This window comes from Erinaceus europaeus, chromosome 12 (genome assembly GCF_950295315.1).
Source record: "Erinaceus europaeus chromosome 12, mEriEur2.1, whole genome shotgun sequence".
In the NCBI taxonomy this organism is placed as follows: Eukaryota; Metazoa; Chordata; class Mammalia; order Eulipotyphla; family Erinaceidae; genus Erinaceus; species Erinaceus europaeus.
In genome coordinates, this window is record NC_080173.1 from 3038556 (window position 1) to 3061229 (window position 22674).

The 22674-nt window shown below is 42.5% G+C and overlaps 1 protein-coding gene across 16 annotated transcripts in view; it reads right to left on the reverse strand.

Annotated features, from left to right (window-relative positions):
- Window positions 1-22674, reverse strand: part of BPTF (bromodomain PHD finger transcription factor) — a 133151-nt gene that overhangs the window by 25697 nt on the left and 84780 nt on the right. For 9 of the 16 annotated variants that reach the window (XM_060202597.1, XM_060202593.1, XM_060202594.1 and 6 more), the window contains 13 exons: window positions 20938-21062; window positions 20252-20380; window positions 17741-17891; window positions 17367-17409; window positions 16639-16885; window positions 16144-16305; window positions 15772-15923; window positions 14229-14337; window positions 9401-9618; window positions 7015-7237; window positions 4394-5307; window positions 2059-2141; window positions 1541-1766 (listed from right to left, as the gene is read on the reverse strand). In XM_060202597.1, the coding sequence (XP_060058580.1) occupies window positions 1541-1766; window positions 2059-2141; window positions 4394-5307; window positions 7015-7237; window positions 9401-9618; window positions 14229-14337; window positions 15772-15923; window positions 16144-16305; window positions 16639-16885; window positions 17367-17409; window positions 17741-17891; window positions 20252-20380; window positions 20938-21062 (2782 nt within the window). The remainder of the gene's footprint in view (window positions 1-1540; window positions 1767-2058; window positions 2142-4393; window positions 5308-7014; window positions 7238-9400; window positions 9619-14228; window positions 14338-15771; window positions 15924-16143; window positions 16306-16638; window positions 16886-17366; window positions 17410-17740; window positions 17892-20251; window positions 20381-20937; window positions 21063-22674) is intronic. The other 7 variants (XM_060202606.1, XM_060202605.1, XM_060202603.1 and 4 more) reach the window with 3 other exon arrangements.

Genomic DNA, 22674 nt, shown 5'->3' on the forward strand with positions numbered 1-22674 from the left:
CTGTGCGACCAACTGCCCCGAGGATACATATTCACACCCCTGACCCCACCTGTACGGGGGTGCTTCCTGCACAGTGCTGCAGGTGTCTCCCTCTCTCATGCCAATTTCTCAGAGTGTACTTCTCATATGTAAGGGAAAAAATCATTACGCTTTAAATATAAAAACCCACATTTTCTTGCAGCCCAGGAGGTGACACAGTGGATACAGTCTTGGATTCAGGAGGTACCCAGATCTCCAGGGCAGCATATGCCATACTGACTCTCTCTGTCTACCTATTTCATAAATAAATGAACACACAGGGCTGGGAGATAGCTTAATGATTTAAGAGTGAGTACCACCATCTTCCAGTAATGTCCTCAAACAAGAGGAGGAATTAACAGCATCAACAGGATCAATTAATTAAAAGTAAGGGAACAAATTTATTCTTATTTAATGAACACTTAAAAAAATTTTTTTAACTTTTATTTTATATTGTTTACCAGAGTACTGCTCAGCTCTGGCTTACGGTGGTGTAGGGGACTGAACCTTTGACTATGGAGCCTCAGGCATGAGAGTCTCTTTGCATAACCAGTATGCTACTACCCCTGCCGTTACCCTTTTTAAAATTCTTTCATCATTACTTTATAATTTCTCTCTTATGAAGAAACTTGGTTCCTAATTTATTTTTGGTAAGGCTCTGTCAATCAATGAATGATACTGTCAAAAGAGATCTCAAAATGTTTTAATCAAGAGATAAAATTCTCAGAGTGGTTAATTTAGAGAATGCAATTCACTGTTAGATATAAAATCTGTCTTGTTTAAACAGACTAAACTACAGTCTCATCACTCTTACTACTCTATGTAGAAAAGTATAAATCTAGACAAAAAGTGAAATTTTTAAAAAAATATTTATTTTATTTATTTATTCCCTTTTGTTGCCCTTGTTTTATTGTTGTAGTTATTATTGTTGTTGTCGTTGTTGGATAGGACAGAGAGAAATGGAGAGAGGAGGGGAAGACAGAGAGGAGGAGAGAAAGATAGACACCTGCAGACCTGCTTCACTGCCTGTGAAGCGACTCCCCTGCAGGTGGGGAGCCGGGGTTTGAAACAAAAAGTGAAATTTTAATCTTTTTTTTTTTCCCCCCCTCCAGGGTTATTGCTGGGCTCGGTGCCTGCACCATGAATCCACTGCTCCTGGAGGCCATTTTTTCCCCCTTTTTGTTGCCCTAGTTGTTGCAGCCTCGTTGCGGTTATTATTGCCATTGTTGATGTTGCTTTGTTGTTGGACAGGACAGAGAGAAATAGAGAGAGGAGGGGAAGACAGAGAGAGAGGGGAGAGAAAGATAGACACCTGCATACCTGCTTCACCACCCGTGAAGCGACTCCACTGCAGGTGGGGAGCCGGGTGCTGGAACCAGGATCCTTACACAGGTCCCTGCGCTTTGCGCCATGTGCGCTTAACCCACTGCGCCACCGCCCGACCCCCAAAATTTTAATCTTAAGCAAATTTGAGGGCAAAATCAAATTAGATGTTGAATGGGGGACACAGACATTCTCTTACCTGCACTTCAATCTGTAGATCTTTGTCCAAGAGTGCTCTCTTCCGCAGGATTTCAGCTTTGAGTTGCTCTTTGTGTTTGAAGAGCAGTGCAGAGAGCTTAGTAGCATTCTGCTTGCTACGTTTCTGCTCCACACTCTCTTCACGTTTCCGTTTTTTTGCTGCCTGCTTTTCTTCTTTATCTATCTTATCCAAAATATACTTCATCACCTGGTTACAGACAATCATTCTAGAGAGAAATATACAATCATGTAATGCTGGACATTTCATTCTGAAAGGATCAAGACATGACAGCTTCTATATTCCTGCAGTGGATCAACTTTCTGTGACCAGAGAGCTTCAAAGAGTGATTCAAACGAACAGTGATAGGTGCCAAGCAGCCTCACTTAAAAAGTTCGAGGAAGATTTAATGAAATACTAAGTTACAGCGCCCAGAGCATGCATGCTAAAGAGAAGAGGCTGGTGCGGAATAAACACGCGACGGGATCCTGTGCTCCCGAGCTGCGAGCACCCCATCCTACCTTTGATTCTCTTCTCTCTCAGCTGGAGTCATGGTCTTTTTCTGCTTCAAATGCTCTATTACAGCATTATGCTTCATCACCACCTTCAGGACAAAACAGAAATCCAAAAGTACAAGTTTTATAGTGACTGTGATCGGTTCCACAGATAGCAATAGTAGGAAGCTGAGCACACACGTGTTTCTTAAGGAGCCACTAGAATTTTAATACAATCAACATTATCAGCGTCTCTACCAACTACATGCTCGTTACCTACTGAACTGTGCTAAAGATTTAACATTGCTTTACTTACTTCTAACAGCCTGCAAGGTAGGGCACCCCACCAGCAGGGGTCGCTACATGAGCAATAAAGCAGGTCTGCTGGTATTTATCCCCCCCCCCCTCTCAATTTCTCTTTGTCCCGTCAAAGAGAGAAAAAAAAAAAAAGGGAGTCGGGCGGTAGCGCAGCGGGTTAAGTGCAGGTGGTGCAAAAGCACAAGGACCGGCTTAAGGGTCCCAGTTCGAGCCCCCGGCTCCCCACCTGCAGGGGAGTTGCTTCACAGGTTGTGAAGCAGGTCTGCAGGTGTCTGTCTGTCTCTCCCCCTGTCTTCCCCTCCTCTCTCCATTTCTCTCTGTCCTATCCAACAACAACAACAATATCAATAACAACAGTAATAACTACAACAGTAAAACAAGGGCAACAAAAGGGAATCAATAAATATTAAGGAAAAAAAGGGGGGATGGCTGCCAGGAGCAGTGGATCTGTAGTATAGATCCAAGCCCCACTCATAACCTGGGTGGCAAAAAAAAAAAAGTTATAGCACTATACAGTCGGAAGCTTAAACTAGTCATCATTTCTCTCCAAAGACATGGCTCTAGCCCTATGCTTTCTTCCCGGTCACTGACTTAACAGATTCTCCTCATGGCCTAGCACTTTGCAGAGGTTAGGGTAAACACAGATATCACAATTGTACTGTATTTATACACTGTACTTGACAGTAATACATTTGAGCATATTACATGAACTTTATAAGAATATTATCTTAGGTCTAAGATGCCTTTCCTTTCTGAAAAGGACGTGTACATATATGACCTTGTTTAATTACTACAATAATCTTGGGTGGCTGAAGAGAGAGGAAATTTAAGGAGGAGACAGTTATAAGAGGTAAGTGATTTGTATGGACACCCAAGAACTGAATGCAGGTGTGCTAACTTGGGGACACTCAAAAGCTGCCATCTCCTGAGTAGCGATGAGCAGCAAAGCCAGTGTTCCTAGCAGTGCTATAGGGTAGTCTACACACAAACCCACTTTACCTAGCAGTGCTATAGGGTAGTCTACACACAAATCCACTTTACCTAGCAGTGCTACAGGATATTATACACACAAATCCACTTTACCTAGCAGTGCTATAGGATATTATACACACAAATCCATTTTACCTAGCAGTGCTATAGGATATTATACACACAAATCCACTTTACCTAGCAGTGCTATAGGGTATTATAGACACAAATCCATTTTACCTAGCAGTGCTATAGGGTATTATAGACACAAATCCACTTTACCTAGCAGTGCTATAGGGTAGTCTACACACAAATCCACTTTACCTAGCAGTGCTATAGGGTATTATAGACACAAATCCATTTTACCTAGCAGTGCTATAGGGTAGTCTACACACAAATCCACTTTACCTAGCAGTGCTATAGGGTATTATAGACACAAATCCATTTTACCTAGCAGTGCTATAGGGTATTATACACACAAATCCACTTTACCCAGCAGTGCTATAGGATATTATACACACAAATCCACTTTACCTAGCAGTGCTATAGGGTATTATACACACAAATCCATTTTACCTAGAAGAAGTCTAACTCACTGAAGTTGTTTTCACTAAGGTGATACTTAATGTTTAAGCTATGGAATAATAGCATTTCAAACGTCAAAAAAGTGGAATTTCTATGAAATGAGTTAAGTCTGCCTATAATTTGCCTAGTCTAGTCTACATGCAAACCAAGGAATGAGACTTTTGCAAATAACTTAAAACTGCTATGATGCTTGAAATGACTTGTAAAACTGAATGAAACTCTCAGGTTTGATACCAATAATCTTTAAACTTCTAACTTCATTCTTCCTGTCTTAGTGTTCCCCCAATGTAGCAAGTTTTGTAGAAGCACCCAGAGCTGCAAACCACAGAAGTTACTTCAATATTCTTTGTTCGATTTAGTGCTGCATGTAAATTGAAACAGCAGTGTTTTTTGTCTTGTTTTAGAAACCTAACACAACCAAACACTAAAGCTAATGCACAGCACAATATTTTAATCTACTGAACATGCTGCTTTTACTTAATGACTTTACCTGTTTCTGAATGATTTCACTTTGGTTAGAAGCTTGGAGGGTGTGTTCCCGTTTAATTTCTATCTGCTGCTGTTTCTTCTTTTGCTGCTGATCCCTGAGTTGCTGAACCCTTTGCAACTGCTCTCGCACACTGGCTGCCTGCACTGTCACCACATTCTGAATCTGGTGAGTCTGCACAGGGTTGCTTTGCTGAATCTGAATAGGTAACTGCAGTTTGATTTGCTGGGGCACACCACCTTGCTGAGCCTGGATCTGAGCCGCACCCTGGGGCTGGATCTGAGAGAGAACCTGGACTTGTTGCAGCTGCGGCACAGCAATGATTTGGGGCTGTGGCTGCTGTGTCTGTAGCTGAGGACGGGACGGGGCTGAAATAGTAACTTGATTTAACGTTTGTCCTGATGAAAGAGTTTGAGCTGATGACTGTACCTGGGGTTGTGATTGTGGCTGGCCCTGGGAAGGTATCTGGAGAGATGGATGTGGCTGAATTGGAATCGGTTGTGAGGTTGAAGTCTGAACCTGGGACTGCTGTCCCGGAGACACCTGGGATGGAGTGGACGGATGGATTCGAGTCTGGGGTGGACTTTGGACGCGAGTAGGAGACTGTCCTTGGGTATTATTTTGAGGTTGACACTGTACTGAAACCTGGGGTTTAGATGACTGTGCCTGGGTGGGCTGTGCTTCAGAAAGGGTGTGGGATGCAACAGTTGTTTGGCCTTGAACTTCAGGCTGAGTCTGAACTTCAGGATGAGCGGGCGATTTGGGCTGGGTTTGGGACTGGGGATGAACTGGAGACTGAGCAGTCTGTGGCTGGGCTTCTGGAGGGTTCACACCTGAAGACGGAGCTGGTGGCAGAGTACTGGCTGGTGGTACTTGTGTCGGGGGTGATGATTTACTCTGTGTTTGTTCACCTGTACCTGTGAAAAGAAAACATCAAATGTTTCTATTATTTTAGAACATAAGACCATATTAAAGAACTTAGGGTTCCCACAGACATGATGGACCCAGACCTGTCCCTCTTGCCAATGTCACTGGTCATCTCTATGAGGAACAACATAATGGATCCCATTTGTGGGCCCCTATAGGACCTTGCCCTTAATGTGGATCAACAATGGTAGGGAATGTTCCATTTTCCTAAGGGAGGTGAGGCAACATACTCTACCTACTACCTGAGGAAGATGGGTCCTATAATTAGTGAAGCCTGGAATGTTCCTAGCCGTGATCAAAGAATGCCAGCTCAGACCTATAGGGAAGCAGTGGTTACATGGGCTGCTGTGCTCACTATGGGCCCCAGATCAAATCGATGGGGTTTACAGTTAAAAATACGAATACTTTCCCCATATTTGGGAGCTACTTTCTTTCCTGATGCAGCTTTCTCATTCTTTATCCAAATATGAGACCATACAATAATGTAGACAATAACGTAGGTCACCTGCATTTTAGATGTCAATCTCAGGCAAAAACCAGTAGGGTCATGGGCCCCTTGGAATATACCTAAAATAGACCTATGAGCTTTTTCCAAAATTTTTCCAAAATCTTCATCTGCAATATTCTTGTCTTTATGTTCATGAATAGGCAACAATTTGTTCTGCTTTATATCTTAACTCTTTTTCAGCCATGAGTTTCCAGATGCTACCATGATGCCAACCGGACTTCCCTGGATAGACGACACCACCAATGTGTCCTGGAGCCCTACCTCCCCAGAGCCTGCCCCACTAGGGAAACAGAGGCAGGCTGGGAGTATGGATCAACTTGTCAATGCCCATGTTCAGCAGGGAAGCAATTACAGAAGCCAGACCTCCCACCTTCTGCATCCCACAATGACCCTGGGTCCATACTCCCAGAGGGATAAAGAATAGGAAAGCTGTCAGGGGAGGGGATGGGATACGGAGTTCTGGTGGTGGGAATTGTGTGGAGTTGTACCCCTCTTACCCTATGGTCTTGTCAATACTTCCATTTCATAAATAGAAAAAAGAAGCGAAAAAGAAAGAAAAAAAGAACTTATAGGGGTTTTATCTCGAGGTAAGAATTCTGCATTTCAGTATTAAAGACTGAGGTTTTAGAAAAGCTTTCCGGGAGTCAGGCAGGTCTGCAGCTGTCTGTCTTTCTCTCCCTCTCTCTCTCTGTCTTCCCCTCCTTTCTCCATTTCTCTCTGTCCTATCCAACAACAACAACAACTACAACAATAAAACAAGGGCAACAAAAATAAATAAATAAATAAGAATAATTAAAAAAAAAAATGAAAAGCTTTCCTAGGTGGATGGAGGGGTGGCTCTGAGAAAAAAGAGTTGGATTCTTTTAAGCATGAGGTTCCGATTTTAATCTCTTGATATTACACGTATCAGAGTGATGCTCTAGTTCTTTCTCATTAAAATATAAATAAAATCAGGAGTTGGGCAGTAGCGTAGTGGGTTAAGATTTTTTTACCGGGCGTGGTGATAACAGAGTTTACAAGAACAACAAGGCCTGTTGAGAGCTTATGAAACCGACTGAGTCAGCTGTTGAGCGCGCTGGCTTGTGGCAGGCATATCCTCCGACAGGGGGCACTGGTCCTCCTCTCCCTCTCTCAGCCAAACAGCTTGTGGTAATAAGAGGTGGCATTTCTGATAAGACCCAAGTACTACCTGCTGCCGTGGTGGAAGCGGTGCCGGTGGTGGTGCTGGCCGTCGTAGCTGTTGTCGCCAGTGGGGTGAAAAGGAAGCGCTGAACAGTACCGTTCGGCATTGCAGCTTGCATCAGCTGCTGACCTGGGCCTGGGAGTACTGTCACCCCTTGAGGTATCAACTGCAACTGCCCAGTAGTTTGACCTTGTCCTTGAATTACTACTGTCAAACCTTGATTGCCACCCTACAGAAAAAACAGATTTGACAAACTGTTCAAAGTATACTACTTTTTCTGTTGAAAAGACCCAGTGATACAGTGAAAATATATATTGAAATATCTGGGTAATAGCACAAGGAGGTAAAATAAGAACATTAATTTTAAAAGAATTGATGTTTAGTTGGAAACCATAAATCAACAATTCAGAGTTTTAATCCAACCTCTCCAAGTAGCCAGACAGCTGGGAGGTCTCTTTACAACAATCTCATTTGCTTCTTACTACCAACTAAGAACTTCAAAGCTAGCAAACTGGTGCAACCCCTTTGCAAAACTGGAATGGAGAGTCCTTAAATAAATAAAAATGGAACTACCTTATGACTCAGCAATTCCACTCTTGGGCATTTATCCAGTGGACAATCAAACACTAATCAGAAGAGACAGATGCACCCCTGTGTTCACAGCTGCACTGTTCATAAGAGCCAAACAGTGGAAGGAGCCTAAATGCCCATCCACAGAGGACTGGCTAGAGAAGTCATGGGATATGTATTCCATGGAATACAGCCTGCAATCAAAAGTCTGACACTGCAACCTTTAGGACAAATGGATCACCTGGAGGTGATTAAGCTCAGCAAAGTAAGTACTGAGCTACATCTTCAGTTCCAAATAAGTCTGAAATGTTAATGTGCCAAATTGTACATTTAGGGGACCAGGCGGTGGTGCACCTGGTTAAGCGCACATACTATGGTGTACAAGAACCCGGGTTCCAATCCCTGATCCTAACCTGCAGGTGTCTCTCTGTCTCTCCCTCTCTATGTCCTCTTGCTCTCTCCATTTCTTTCTGTCTTTATCTAATAATAAAGAAATAAAGTTTTTTTAAAAAATGAACACTTAGGATCTGGATGAGAACTAGATTCAATCAACTAATTACACTGGGAAGAATTCCTGATCCTGAATCTTACAAGGAAGCAGCATACTGTATTCAAACACTACTGGCAGAGTGTAACCTTGCACGTGTCAAGTCTGGACTCTGCTCAGCTCTACACATGCCAGAGTGAGGTTCCAGCTGTCTTTCTCACTCTCATAATCGGTTTCTCCTATTAAACAAAGAAATAAATATAAAAAGTGTACTAGCAGCTGGACGGTGGTGCACCAGTTTGATGGCATACATTGTAGTATGCAAGGACCTGGGTTCAAGCCCCTGGTCCCCACCTGCAGGGGGGAAGCTTCACAAGTGGTGAAGCAGTGCTGCAGGTGTCTCTGTCTTTCTCCTTATCTCCCCCTCCTCTTAATTTCTCTTTGTCTCTATCCAAAATAAATAAAATATAAGGTGTTTTAAAATGAATTAAGCACCTCAGCATCAATACGTTATGATCTAAGAACTCTAGACAATTGAGGTTTACTGTACTCTAGTTTTGAGAAAGAAGTACTTGTGTTTGACAGTCCAAGAATCACCATTAAAAAAAATAAATTACATTTTCAGCCTGGGGTAGCACAGTAGATAACTGTGGGATTCTGAAACACGAGGTCCTGAGTTCAATCCCTAGCATGGTACGTGACAGAATGATGTTCTGATTTCTACCTCTATACCATCTCTCTTGTTAATATCAACATAAATCTTTCCCTGTCCCCTCAATTTCTGCCTGTCTCTAAGCAATAGCTAAAGAAAGATAATTAAAAAAAGGGGGGCGGGAGGTAGCACATATGGCGGGAAGCACAAGAACCTGCATTAAGGATCCTCATTCAAGCCCAGCTCCCCACTTGTGTGTGTGTGTGGTGAGCAGTGAAGCAGGTCTGCAGGTGACTCTCTTTCTCTGTCTTCCCTTCCTCTCTCGATTTCTCTCTGTCCTATCAAACAACAGCAATAACAACAATATATAGTAACAACAACAGCAATAAACAAGGGCAACAAACGGGGAAAAAAGCCTCCAGGAACAGTGATTTACAGTGCAGGCACTGAGCCCCAGTGATAACCCTGGAGGCAAAAAAAAAAAAAGTAAATAAGTACATTTTGTTGAACAAGAATTAAAGAATTTGCTCATCAAAATAATTAGAAGTGACTCGACAATTATCTGGGGCTGGGGCACAGAGAACCTACACGTGGAAGGCCCCAGCCTTAACCCTGACAGATCTAACCGTCAGATCTCGCCGCCTTCCGGGGGGAAAATAACAAACCGAAAGCGTATTACTTACGTGGCCCTGCGTCAGCTGAGTGAGTTGAGCCATGGTCAGTTTCACCTGTCCTTGTTGGGGGCGAGGGGGATGTGAGGCTGAAGACGGCAGGCTTGCAGTGGGCGTTCCTGAAGCTATTGCTTTCTGCCCAGGTGACGAGGGGACAGCACTGGAGGCAGAGATGGCGGTGGACACAGGCTGCCCTCTGATGATCTGAGTCACCACTTGCTGTGGAGTACCTAGGCCACCGAGAAAACAGCACACACCCTTAGGAACATGGCGTGGAGCAGTGCTCTACATTCCAGATGAATGTACTTTCTCTTAAAAAAAAAAAAACAACAGGGAGTTGGGTGGTAGCGCAGCGGGTTAAGGGCAGGTGGCTCGAAGCTCAAGAATTGGCATAAGGATCCCGGTTCGAGCCCCCGGCTCCCCACCTGCAGGGGAGTCGCTTCACTGAAGCAGGTCTGCAGGTGTCTGTCTTTCTCTCCCCCTGTCTTTCCCTCCTCTCTCCATTTCTCTCTGTCCTATCCAACAACGATGACATCAACAATAGCTACAACATCAATTAAAAAAAAAAAAAGGGAAACAAGAAGGAAATAAATAGATATTTAAAAAAACTTATTTAAAAAACAAATCAAAACAACAAGAAAACATTACAAACAGGAGAAGGGGGGATAGACACACACCAGGAGATGGCTCTGGCACATTTGACAGCAAGGTCTGAGCTCAGGACCTCATGCTTCCTAGCACAACACTCAAGCCACTGCATCCATCACCTCCCAGCCTGTTAATGGACTATTTCAATTCGCAAAAAGACTTAAGGAAGGTGTCCCAGAAGATGGCACAGTTAAAGCATTGGACTAGAAAGCATGGGGTCCTGATTTCCATCCCCAGCATTGCATATGCCAGAGTAATGCTCTGGTTGTAACTCATTAAAATAAAAAAAAATCAACAAAACAAACTTATAAAATGGGGATATAGCATAAAGGTTATACAAAGGACTTGCATGCTTGACATTCCACCACTATATGCCCAGAGATAATCAGTATTTTGATAAACAACAACAAACACCCTCCCCCCTCCAAAAAAAATAGGGGGAGTGGTGGCACACCTGGGTAAGCACACACTACAGTGCAGAAGACTACAGGCTCTATGGTTTTGTCAGTGTTTCCTTTTTATAAATAAATAAATAAGTAAATAAATGAATAAAGCCTTATGGTGGTAGTGTAGGGAACTGAACCTGGGAATTTGGTGCCTCAGGCAGGAGTCTCTTTGCATAACCACTATGCTATCTACCCCACCAGAAGCAAAATGTTTTAAAAGTATCTTTTCTCTTGCAATATTCATACACTTTTTCTGCTTTTAAGACAATACACAAATATTTAACTTTTGATTAAAAACATACATTTTAAATGTTATTTTTAATACTTATTTATTCATTTTCCCTTTTTGTTGCCCTTGTTTTATTGTTGTAGTTATTGTTGTTTTGATGTGTTGTTGTTGGATAGGACAGAGAGAAATGGAGAGAGGAGGGGAAGACAGAGAAGGGGAGAGAAAGACAGACACCTGCAGACCTGTTTCTTTGCCTGTGAAGAGACTCCCCTGCAGGTGGGGAGCCCGGGGCTTGAACCGGGATCATTTCGCCACTCCATAAGCTTTGTGCCACCTGCGATTAACTGCTGCGCTACGGCCCGACTCCCTTATTTTTAATTTTCTTTTTTGCTGCCCTTGTTTATCGTCGTTGTTAATTGATATTGTTGTTGGACAGGACAGAGAGAAATGGAGAGAGGAGGGGAAGACAGAGAGGGGGAGAAAAGGACAGACACCTGCAGACCTGTGCTTCACTGCCTGTGAAGTGACTCCCCTGCAGGTGGGGAGCCGGGGCCTCGAACGGGGATCCTTACGCCGGTCCTTGCGCTTCGCTCCATGTGCGCTTAACCCGCTGTGCTACCGCCCAGCTCCCAAGAACATACATTTTAAATGACATTTTTTACCAATGTATTCTATAAAATAATGCTATAATATTTATAATTAAAGACTTCACCCTTCAACCTAGCAGCTACGTATGAAAATGGTTTTGCATTTCAAGGCCAAGGAGGTAGAACAGGTAGAACATGAAGTGCTGAGTTCAAGCCCGGCCGCTCCATGTACCAGAGATATATTTAGGTTGCTGTGTCCCTCTTTCTCCAACCCCCCACCCCATCTGCTCCACTGGAAGAAGCTTCCTATTCTTTATTGCTCCCTAGGAATGTCGACCAAAACCTTTTACTTTCTTTTTTAAAAAAGATTTTATTCATTTATTGAAAGATAGAGGAGTGAAAGAACCAGACATCATTCTGGTACATGTGCTGGCAGAGATTGAACTCAGGACCTCACGCTTGGGAATCCAATGCTTTATCCACTGAGCCACCTCCCGGACCACCAAAATTCTTTATTGGATGCAGAAGGTGGCAGGTCTGGCTTTTTTTTTTTTTTTAAGTTTTTTTTTTTAAAGAATATTTATTTATTTATTCCCTTTTGTTGCCCTTGTTGTTTTATTGTTGTAGTTATTATTGTTGTTGTTGTTGCTGGATAGGACAGAGAGAAATGGAGAGAGGAGGGGAAGACAGAGAGGAGGAGAGAAAGACAGACACCTGCAGACCTGCTTCACTGCCAGTGAAGCGACTCCCCTACAGGTGGGGAGCCGGGGTTCGAACCGGGATCCTTATGCCGGTCCTTGTGCTTTGCACCACCTGCGCTTAACCCGCTGTGCTACAGCCCGACTCCCCAGGTCTGGCTTTTGTATCTGCTTCTCCGCTGGACATGGGTCTTGGCAGGTGGATCCATATCCCCAGCCTGTTTCTATCTTTCCCTAGTGGGGCAGGGCTCTGGAAAGGTGAAGCTGTCTGCCCAGGGAGGTCAGGATAGCGTCATGCACATGATAAAAATAGTACTAACCAGGTGATCTATTTTGCCAGCATATGCTCAGATGTTTTTGTTGTTGCTGTTCACTCTTGTAAAAATACCTGAGGTCATTGGGAGCCTCAGGAATGCAAACCCCATGCTCTACAAATTAAGCTACTTCCCGGGGTATACTCTAACACACACACACACACACACACACACACACACACACACACACTTCAGTTTCATATATATATATATATATATTTTTTTTCTTTTGTTTGTCTCATATATATTTATTATTGGATAGAGACAGAAGTTGAGAGGAGAGGGTGAGACAGTGCTTCACCATTCGCGAACCTTTCCTCTAGCAGGAGGGGGACCAGGGGTTTGAACCTAGGTCCTAGCTCACTGTAGTGTGTGTGCTTAACCAGGTGCCTGGCCCTGATTGTTGTGTGTTTTTTAAAAATATTTATTTATTTATTCCCCTTTGTTGCCCTTGTTTGATTGTTGTAGTTATTCTTGCTTTCATCATTGTTGGATAGGACAGAGAAATGGAGAGAGGAGGGGAAGACAGGGAGGAGAAGAGAAAGATAGACACCTGCAGACCTGCTTCACCACCTGTGAAGCGACTCCCCTGCAGGTGGGGAGCTGGGGGCTCGAACCAGAATCCTTACACCGGCCCGAGTGCTTAACCCTCTGTGCTACCGCCAGACTCCCTAGTATATACTTTTTTTTTTTTAATTGTTGTAGTCGTTGTTGGATAGGACAGAGAGAAATGGAGAGAGGAGGGGAAGACAGAGAGGGGGAGAGAAAGATAGACAACCGCAGACCTGCTTCACCGCCTGTGAAGCGACTCCCCTGCAGGTGGGGAGCCGGGGGCTCAAACCGGGATCCTTATGCCGGTCCTTGCGCTTTGCGCCACGTGCGCTTAATGCGCTGCGCTACCGCCCGACTCCCAGTATATACATTTTTAAATATTTATTCCCATTTGTTGCCCTAGTTGTTTTTGTTGTAGTTATTATTGTTGCTGTTATTGATCTTGTCGTTGCTGGATAGGACAGAGAGAAATGGAGAGAGGAGGGGAAGACAGAGTGAGGGAGAGACAGACAGACACCTGCAGACCTGCTTCACTGCTTGTGAAGCGACTGCCCTGCAGGTGGGGAGCCGGGGGCTCAAAGTGGGATCCTTAGACCAGTCCTTGCGCTTTAGGCCAACCACCCTTAACCTGCTGCGCTACCGCCTGACTCCCATTTACCTATATTTTACTGGTACCAGGCTTATTGCTTGAGCTCAATGCCAACATGAGAACCGCACTGCTCCCGGCAATTGTTCTCACCCCCATTATTATTACACAGGTAGAGTGATAGGGGCACTATTAATCATAAATTATTAATTAAAAGAACGACTGAATGAATGTGAGGGGAGACAGAGGAGGAATGACAAGTGCAACACTGCTTCATCATTCCTGAAGGCCTGACCCCACCCTGGACTGCACCAGGTGGACTGGAGGCTTGCACTTGGGTCCTGGTCATGACAGTGTGCACTCTATACAATATGCAATAGCTTACTCTGTGAAATATACTTTTTTAAAAAAAAAATATTTATTTATTTATTAATGAGGACGATAGGAGGAGAGAGAAAGAACTAGACATCACTCTGGCACATGTGCTGCCGGGGATATAAATATAAAAAAATGACTCTCATGCTTTTGAGGCTCTAGGGTCTCAAGTTGAATTTTAGGCACCACCTTAAATCAGAGCTGAGAAATCCTCTGGTAAAAATAATACTGGGTGGGAGTAGATGGCATAATGGTTATACAAACAGCCTTTCATGCCTGAAGCTCCAAAGCCCCAGGTTCAATCCCCTGTAGCACCATAAGACAGAGCTAAGCAATGCTCTGGTAATAAGCAAACAATAAACAAAAAATTCCATCTTGTAAAAAATAACAATGAACGGCAGATACCTGGCTGTACCATCACAGGTGTCCGAATAATCGTCTTTCCTAACGGAGACTGCTGGAGAGGTGTCCTAATTACTGTCATGCCAGGCCGGATCTGGGGTCCTGTAATCACCTGCAAATGACACAATAGACAGATATTAATTACAATACTTTAAAGCCTTCGATGTGTTGTATTCCAATGCTCTCTAGCATTCAACTTTTTATTTTTTAGTACTTTACTTATTTTACTGAGAGAGATACAGAGATACCAGAGAAATACTTAACCTTGGCTTATGGTGGTGCTGAGCACAACATTAAAAGCTTTAGATCAGAGGCAGATACATGTATGCACCATAGCATCACTCCACTATTCATGGAGCTCTCGTGGTGGTGTGGTGATGCCATGTAGTGCTGGGACTTGACCCCAGGGCCTCCGACACGGTGAGGCACAAGCTCTATTGGGTGAGCTATGGCCCAGACATAGATTTTCCTAAATTAAGGATCAGAACATGGGAGTTTTGAGAGGAGAAAATGTAAATCACAGGAAAATTTCTTTGTGCATGATACTAAGAAAAGCTTACAAACTAAGAAGTGAGAAAAGGAAACAAGAGATAGTCTCTCCTCTTAACCAGTTCTGTTTCCCCTGAGCACAATTCTGTCTGGAACCCATAAAATAGAAGCCTAAGATCAGAAACTAAAAGTCCATTCATAACCTTATTATTTTTTTTAAAGTAGAAACTGTGGAACAGTTTAAGATTTAGATTTAGTTCAGAATATTTCATGATCTTTTCCATAGTACTAATGCCAAAGAAATAAAGTTCCAGCCGTATGTGCATAGTAGGTGGTGCCCAGTAAGTCACAGTATAGTGGAATGTGTTTGCCATGCCACTTCTCAGCTGCACAGTATCTTCCCTTAGTGGCTCACTGCCGTGCACTGTTTTTGTTCTTTTTTCTTTTTTTTGGAAATATTTATTTTCCCTTTTGTTGCTCTTGTTTTTTTATTGTTGCTGTTGCTGATGTCATTGTTAGATAGGACAGAGAGAAATGGACAGAGGAGGAGAAGACAGAGAGGGAGAGAGAAAGACAGACACCTGCAGACCTGCTTCACCGCCTGTGAAGCGACTCCCCTGCAGGTGGGGAGCCGGGGTTCGAACCGGGATCCTTACGCCGGTCCTTGCGCTTCGCTCCATGTGTGCTTAACCCACTGCGCTGTCTGACTCCTGCTGCCCATTACTTTATATAAAAAAGCTTTTTTAAAACTCCAGAAAATAATACTAACAATTGATAAACTACACTACATGCTTAAACAACATTTAAAATACTATTCATATTCCATAGTAAATGTTAAAGTTTTACAGTTTACAGTCTTACAAATCATTATTACCCTATTAACTTGCAAAAAAAAAAAAGGTAACAGTTCATGTATCGCTTGTATTTTTATAACGAATGGATTAAGCAATCAACTCGTTGTCAAATTTGGAGTTGATTAATCCTAAAGTGGTACTGTGAGGAGCTTAAAACAGACGTGCCTCAATACCAAAATGAAACAAGCTCAAAGAACTCTTACTTGTGAAGTGCTTGTAGTTCCTGAAGAGCCTGACGTATTGGGTCTAATTGTGACCGTTGCTGTTCTCGGCTGGAAAGAAGTCAAGGTTTGCTGACTTGCACCTGCACTTGATGGAATGATGCCCAGGACTTTCTGCTGTACTTGAACAACACCTTCAAGAAATGAGATGAGTAAGGAATCAGCAGTGGCACAGTTAGTAAAAGGCGAGCAGCAGCTGTTGCTTGGTTTCTGAGGAGAACTGTGTGTGATAGGGTTTGATTGTGAACTACACAGAATGTGAGATCCAACGACTGAAATCAGTGAAAAAGCAATGAAAAATGGCAACAGTATGATCTGGCAAATGTGAACGAAAACTCTTCACATCTCCCTTACCTCCTTGAGTTGCTGGCACATTTACAGCGACAATCTTGCTGTTTGCAGGAAGTGGCAGTTTGGTAATTACTTTTCCTGCCATAGTGACTGGATTGCCTGTAATTTGGAACGTCTGACCTGTGCTGGCAATGGTTGTAGCAGCTGTGGCAGCTGTGCTGGTGGCTAATGGGGTATAAGACATTTAATAAGCTTTACATGTCAAATAACCAGCAACGCAGTGACTTTTAGGAAGGCACCAATGCATGAAATGTGGATCATTTTGTATTCTTACGAAAAACATGGCTCTTCACTCACAGCAAGTGAATTATGTAAATGTTGAAGGTGAAATAATGTAGTAAGGAATTGCTAATGTAATATCATGAATCATATCTGCAACAAAGCAACGGTCATGACCTGATTGCTCAGTTGAAGAAGAAAAATAATTCTTAGTAGGAAAAAGACTAAAATCTTTTTTTTCTTAAATGTAAGCAGTCTCATTTAAACACAACCATTTACCTGAATTCGCCTGGCCTTGTTTAACCCATGTGGCAAAAGTCTGGTGGAAATTCTTATTCTGCTGGAATGTCACTGTAGCTGGAGACCCAACTTTCGTTGTCAGAACCATTTTAGTTCCAGGTGTAACAGAGCCACTGAGAGGGGCCACCATAACTTTCTGTGCTGGAGAGATGGTACTAGTTGTACTATTTGCAGAGGAAGTGGTAGAAGTTGCAGTGACTATAGGCTTCTGCTGTTCCAGTCGTTTCTAGAAAAGTCATGGAGAGAAAATAAAAGTGAAGCATTCAAATCAAAACTTCTGTAAGAAGTGAACAATAACTTCTCCCAAGGTGAAAATAATATACACCCAAATTTTAACATCATACTTTTAAATAATTTATTTATTCACTTTTGTTGTCCCTGTTGTTTTATTGTTACAGATGTCATCGTTGTTGGACAGGACAGAGAGAAATGGAGAGAGGAGGGCAAGATAGAGAGGGGGAGAGAAAGACAGACACCTGCAGACCTGCTTCACTGCCTGTGAAGCGACTCCCCTGTATATGTGGGGAGCCGGGGGCTGGAACCTGGATCCGTAAGCCAGTCCTTGCGCTTTGCGCCACCTGTGCTACCATCCGACTCCCTCTAATATTTTACTTTTGAAAACATGCCCATATAAATGAACTCTTGAATTTATTTATTTATTTTTTTTGGCTCCAGGGTCACTGCTGGGGCTTCTTTGCTTCACTAACCTTATTCTGTTGCTCTACTGCTTGTGCCTTTTCTTTCTCCACTCTGTAAGGTGAGAAACAGGAAAAGCCTATCAGAAACTTTCCTACTAAACATTTGGAATCTAATATTAAGTGAAATCTGGTTCACTTTCAGATCAAAGGTGTGAAATTATTTAAATTTAAACATAAAAGGTTTAAGATAACTAGAAATTGGCAAATGGATAGTAAACACATTAAAACTAAAAACAGTACCCTAGAAAACTACACAAAGTTAGCATTTACAACCAAAAGGAACTAACTAGGGTATACTGAATAAAAATCAAAGGCTAATTTTAAAAATATGAAACAACGAATCATTCAAATTTCTGATCACATGAGAAGCACAATCTCCTTACCGCTCAGCAAATGCCCTGATCTCCCACAACTCCAACTCTTCCTCGGCCACCCAGGTCTCAATAATCACAGGGCCAGTCTGCTTGGGTGTTTCTGGTCTCTTTGGCCTCAGTGCACTTGACCGAAGGCCTTTCCTCTGAGGTGTCGGTGTTTCTTTAGGACAAATAAATAAATAAATAAAAATTATTTTATATAATATTGCTCTAAAAACTAACAGTATTTCTGGTATTTCTTCTCAAAAGGTGGGTTGGGGAGGTGCAGACTTTCTCTTTGAAGGGCAAAATGGTAAATAATTTAAAGTGTGCAGGTCAGATGGTCTTCGTTATTACGACTCAATTTGGCCTTTGCAATAGAAAGGAGCTATAGACAATACAGAAGTGTGTCCGGGCTTTGACCATATATACTTCATAAACGAAAGATGAGGGAGGAAAAGGCTCATGCACTGTACAGTTTGCTAGCTCCTCATACAAAAAGGCTCTGAGCTTTAAAGTCTGTTCCCTTGGCATGGATCACGGATCCCAACCCTTCTCCCCCTGATCCTTTCACTAACACCTACACAACCTATAAACTCCAACTGGGATACAACTTCCTTCAAGAAGCTGTGTGTTCATCCCAGCGCTGGGCTGGGTGTCACTGTCATGTACCATTCTGGCACTGTCACATGTGCACAACCAGGTGTGCCACCATCCCAATTGTGGCACTCTCAACTTCCTATCATAGTACTGAGAAAACTCCAAAGTAAAGATGTGACAATATTTAAAGCAAATGAAATCTAGTAACATTCAAAAGTACAAAATAGGGAAAGGCACTGAGATTTTCCATATGTTCAGGTAATTAAGAAGGCAGACTGGGGGGCAGGTGGTAGCACACGCGGTTAAGCGCAAATAGTACGAAGTGCAAGGACCTGTGTAAGGATCTGGGTTCGAGCCCCCACTCCCTACCTGCAGGGGAGGCACTTCAGGAGTGGTGAAGCAGGTCTGTAGGTATCTTTCTCTAGGCTTCCCCACCCCACCCCCGCCCAATTTCTCTGTCCTATCCAATTAAAAAGGAAGAAAAGAAAAATGCAATAACTAAACTTTAGGGAAAAAAAACAAGAAAAAGAAAGCAGATGGGAAACCTAAGTATCTTTATGACCTGAGCTGTGCACTCACTGCTTTCTGTGTTTTTTAATAAATATTTATTTATTTACTCACTTTTGTTGCCCTACTTGTTTTTATTGTAGTGATTATTGTTGTTGTCGTTGCTGGATAAGACAGAGAGAAATGGAGAGAGGAGGGGAAGACAGAGAGGGGGAGAGAAAGACAGACACCTGCAGACCTGCTTCACTGCCTGTGAAGCGACTCCCCCGCAGGTGGGGGGCAAGGGGCTTGAACCAGGATCCTATGCTGGTCCTAGCACTTTGTGCCACGTGCGCTTAACCCACCGCGCTACCGCCCGACTCCCTATTATTATTATTTTTAACCAGAGCACTGCTCAGCTCTGGCTCATGGTGGTGTGGGGGACTGAACCTGAGACTTTGGAGCCTCAGCCATGAGAGTTTCTTTGCATAACCATCATGCTATCTATCCCTGCCTGATTTTCATGATTTTTTAAGGCAGATATTCAGAATGCTCTGAAAAATAGTATTAATTTTGCTTGCTTTCTGTTATCACCATGGGGATGGGGGGGAGAGGCAAGGGGGAGGAAATTACTATGAACCCAAACCTAGCACTTCATATATGGAAAACATGCGCTGTATCACACTGAGCTACACTCTGACCTAGAGTATTACTTATTAGTATTAATACTGCTTAATTTGCAGCCAAGGAGTTCACACAATTGCTAGTTTTAGACCTTAAAGCAGGAGAGATGCATCCTGAGCTCAATCCCTGGACATCACACGTATCAGAATGATGCTCTGGTTCTCCAACCTCTCTATCATGTTAATGAAGCAATAAAAATATTCTGTCTAAACATCACAATCTTCATTTTGTCTTAATGAGAACAGTGGCTGAATGTCACTCTACTATGTATTTGTATCCCAGTGCCTAGCATATAGGTGGTTCTATAAATGGGTTCTGAGAAAATGTTCTTATTTAGGAGTGGACAGACTTTGAGGGGGAGAGAGAAGATGGAGACACCTGAGAGAGAAGATGGAGACACCTGCATCACTGCTTCATCACCTGTGAAGCTTCCCACCTGCAGTTAGGGACAGAGCTTGAAACGGGGTCCTTCAGCATGCTGGTGCGTGCTCCCCGGATGTGGCGCTACTGCTTATACATTCCTGAGCTGTTTATCACAGCTCTGTGTGCTCTTGTGCTTCTCATACAGTGCCTGAAGGCATCAGTGTGGGCCTAATAACAGGATCCTGTTATGTTTATTATTTAAATCTTTAAAAACATAATCATTTGCCATAAAGAAATATACTTTCCAAAAGCTGAATAAAGAGTTTAGGAAACAATTATCATCAGTTCTTAAAGTAAAGGCTGTAGCCAACAGTTGAATAACAAAAGAACAGAATTCTCTCTACTTACCTTTCGGGGCTTCTGGAACTCCAATGGGGCAAATGATTTTTCTAATACAATACTCAGATCGAATGCCGTAAGGACCAACATCTCGCCTCTTAATTATTTCTGTTGTCGTAATCTCAGTCTCAGATGTTTCTAAGGTGATTTAATTCACACAATATTAATCATTACCTAAACTACTCGGAAACTAATGTGGCATGGCAAGTTCTTAAAAAAAAAAAAAAAAAAAGAAGACACCAATGAAAACAGTTTGGGGAGGATTTGATTGCTATACTACAGTAATACTAATTTTTTACCTCACTGGAAAAGAAGAGGGATTTGGGGTGGGAGAAGATTTAGATTTAAACTGAACAAAATTCTTTGTGATAGGACTTTAGTTCCCAGGGACAAAACCCAATGAATATAATCAAAACCCTCAAAAGAGAACCAACAAGTACAGGCTCCACAGGTCTCAGTTTCATTTATTAGTAACTTTCACCAGGAAATATCTTGCGAGAACTCAAGACGGTTCACACTTAAGTGAGGCTCATACTCTTGGTGCCTCCTCACACCAAGAATTCTATAGCACGTGCTGTTAAACATTAGCTAAGATGTACATTTAAAGGACAAAAACTGAACTTTTAATAACTAATAGCTGTGCTGTGAATGCTGTGAAGTGTGAGGTGATCAAACATTCAATAAAAATGCCTCACCTGTCCGTGTAGTCCCGCCTCCAGGAGGAGCCTTGGCTGCCATGTCGTCCCATCTCAGACTGGCCCACAGTAACCGTAACATAAGGCTCACTCCAGCTAAAGACTTCACAGTCTGAAGTCTATACCTAAAAGAAAGACACACACACACACACACACGTATATATGTGGATACAAAGTCTACTAAACTCAATGACTACTGTCTTCACTGTGACTGAAGTTTTTATGATATAGTTTTATAAGTCTTTGTACCTATTGCATATCGCTTAACAGATGAGTATTTTCTAAGTATAACCATTTAACAATATAAACAGCGTCTGTAGGTCACTTCAAGTGGTATGTAAATTTATAAAATTAACAAGTCTCACTTTAAGACTGATTAGAGAACAAAGATTTTATAAATTTAGCCTCATTAAAATGTGTTAGGATGTGGTCTGGGAGGTGGTGCAGTGAATAAAGCATCGGACTCTCAAGCATGAGGTCTTGAGTTCAATCCCCGGCAGCACCTGTACCAGAGTGATGTCTGTTTCTTTCTCTTCTCCTCCTATCTTTCTCATTAATAAATAAATAAATAAAGTATTTAAAAAAATGTGTTAGCACAATTATGAAGAGGCGCAAATATAAGAAAATATGTATGTCACTAAAGTGATTTTTTTAATTAAGTTTTTATTTATTTATTTATTTATTTTCCTTTTTGTTGCCCTTGTTGTTTAACATTGTTGTGGTTATTAATGTCGTTGTTGTTGGATAGGACAGAGAAATGGAGAGAGGAGGGGAAGACAGAGAGTAGGAGAGAAAGGCAGACACCTGCAGACCTGCTTCACCGCTTGTGAAGCGACTCCGCTGCAGGTGGGGAGCCGGGGGCTCGAACTGGGATCCTTACGCAGGTCCTGGTGATTTGCGCCAAGTGCGCTTAACCCGCTGCGCCACCGCCCGACTCCCAAGTGATAAGTTTTGAAGAATAAACTGATTTTTTGCTATGTCCAGGAGGTGGCTCAGTGGATAAAGCACTGGACTCTCAAGCATGAGGTCCTGAGTTCAATCCCTGGCAGCACATGTACCAGAGTGATGTCTGGTTCTCTCTCTCATCCTCTCTCTCTTGTCAATACATAAATAGAATCTTAAATAATTAAACTGATTTTTGCTTAAACGGAAAGCTGAAAATGTTTCAATTTTCTCAAAAAGCAAAATAAAAAGACCTTGTTATTAGACATTTTAGATATTCTTTTAAAGCACTAAAAGTACATTTCATGTGGTGGTCCAGGAGGTGGCACAGTGGATAAAGCTTTGGGCTCTCAAGCATGAGGTCTCCTGAGTTTAACTCCTGGCAGCACATGTACCAGAGTGATATCTGGTTCTTTCTCTCTCCTCCTATTATTTTTCATTAATAATAAGTAAAAATAAATAAATAAATAAATCATACAAACAAAAATACTTTCTTTCATGTGTGAGTTCCAGGTTCAATCTCCCATAAAGCCAGAACTGAGTAGTGGTCTCTCTGTATCTTTCTCTTATAAAAATCAATAAACAAAAATAAATAAATAAATAAAATGAAACAAATAAAAAGTAAGACTTATGTGGGCCTAATGTTGGACACACATATTGCCATTTGCAAGGACCCAAGATCCCCACCACAGAGAGGACACTTCATAAGCAGTGAAGCCAGGCTGGAGATGTCCTTTCTATCTTGCTTCCTCCAAGTTTTTGTTCTACTTAATAAAAGGGAGTGGGGGCGTCCAC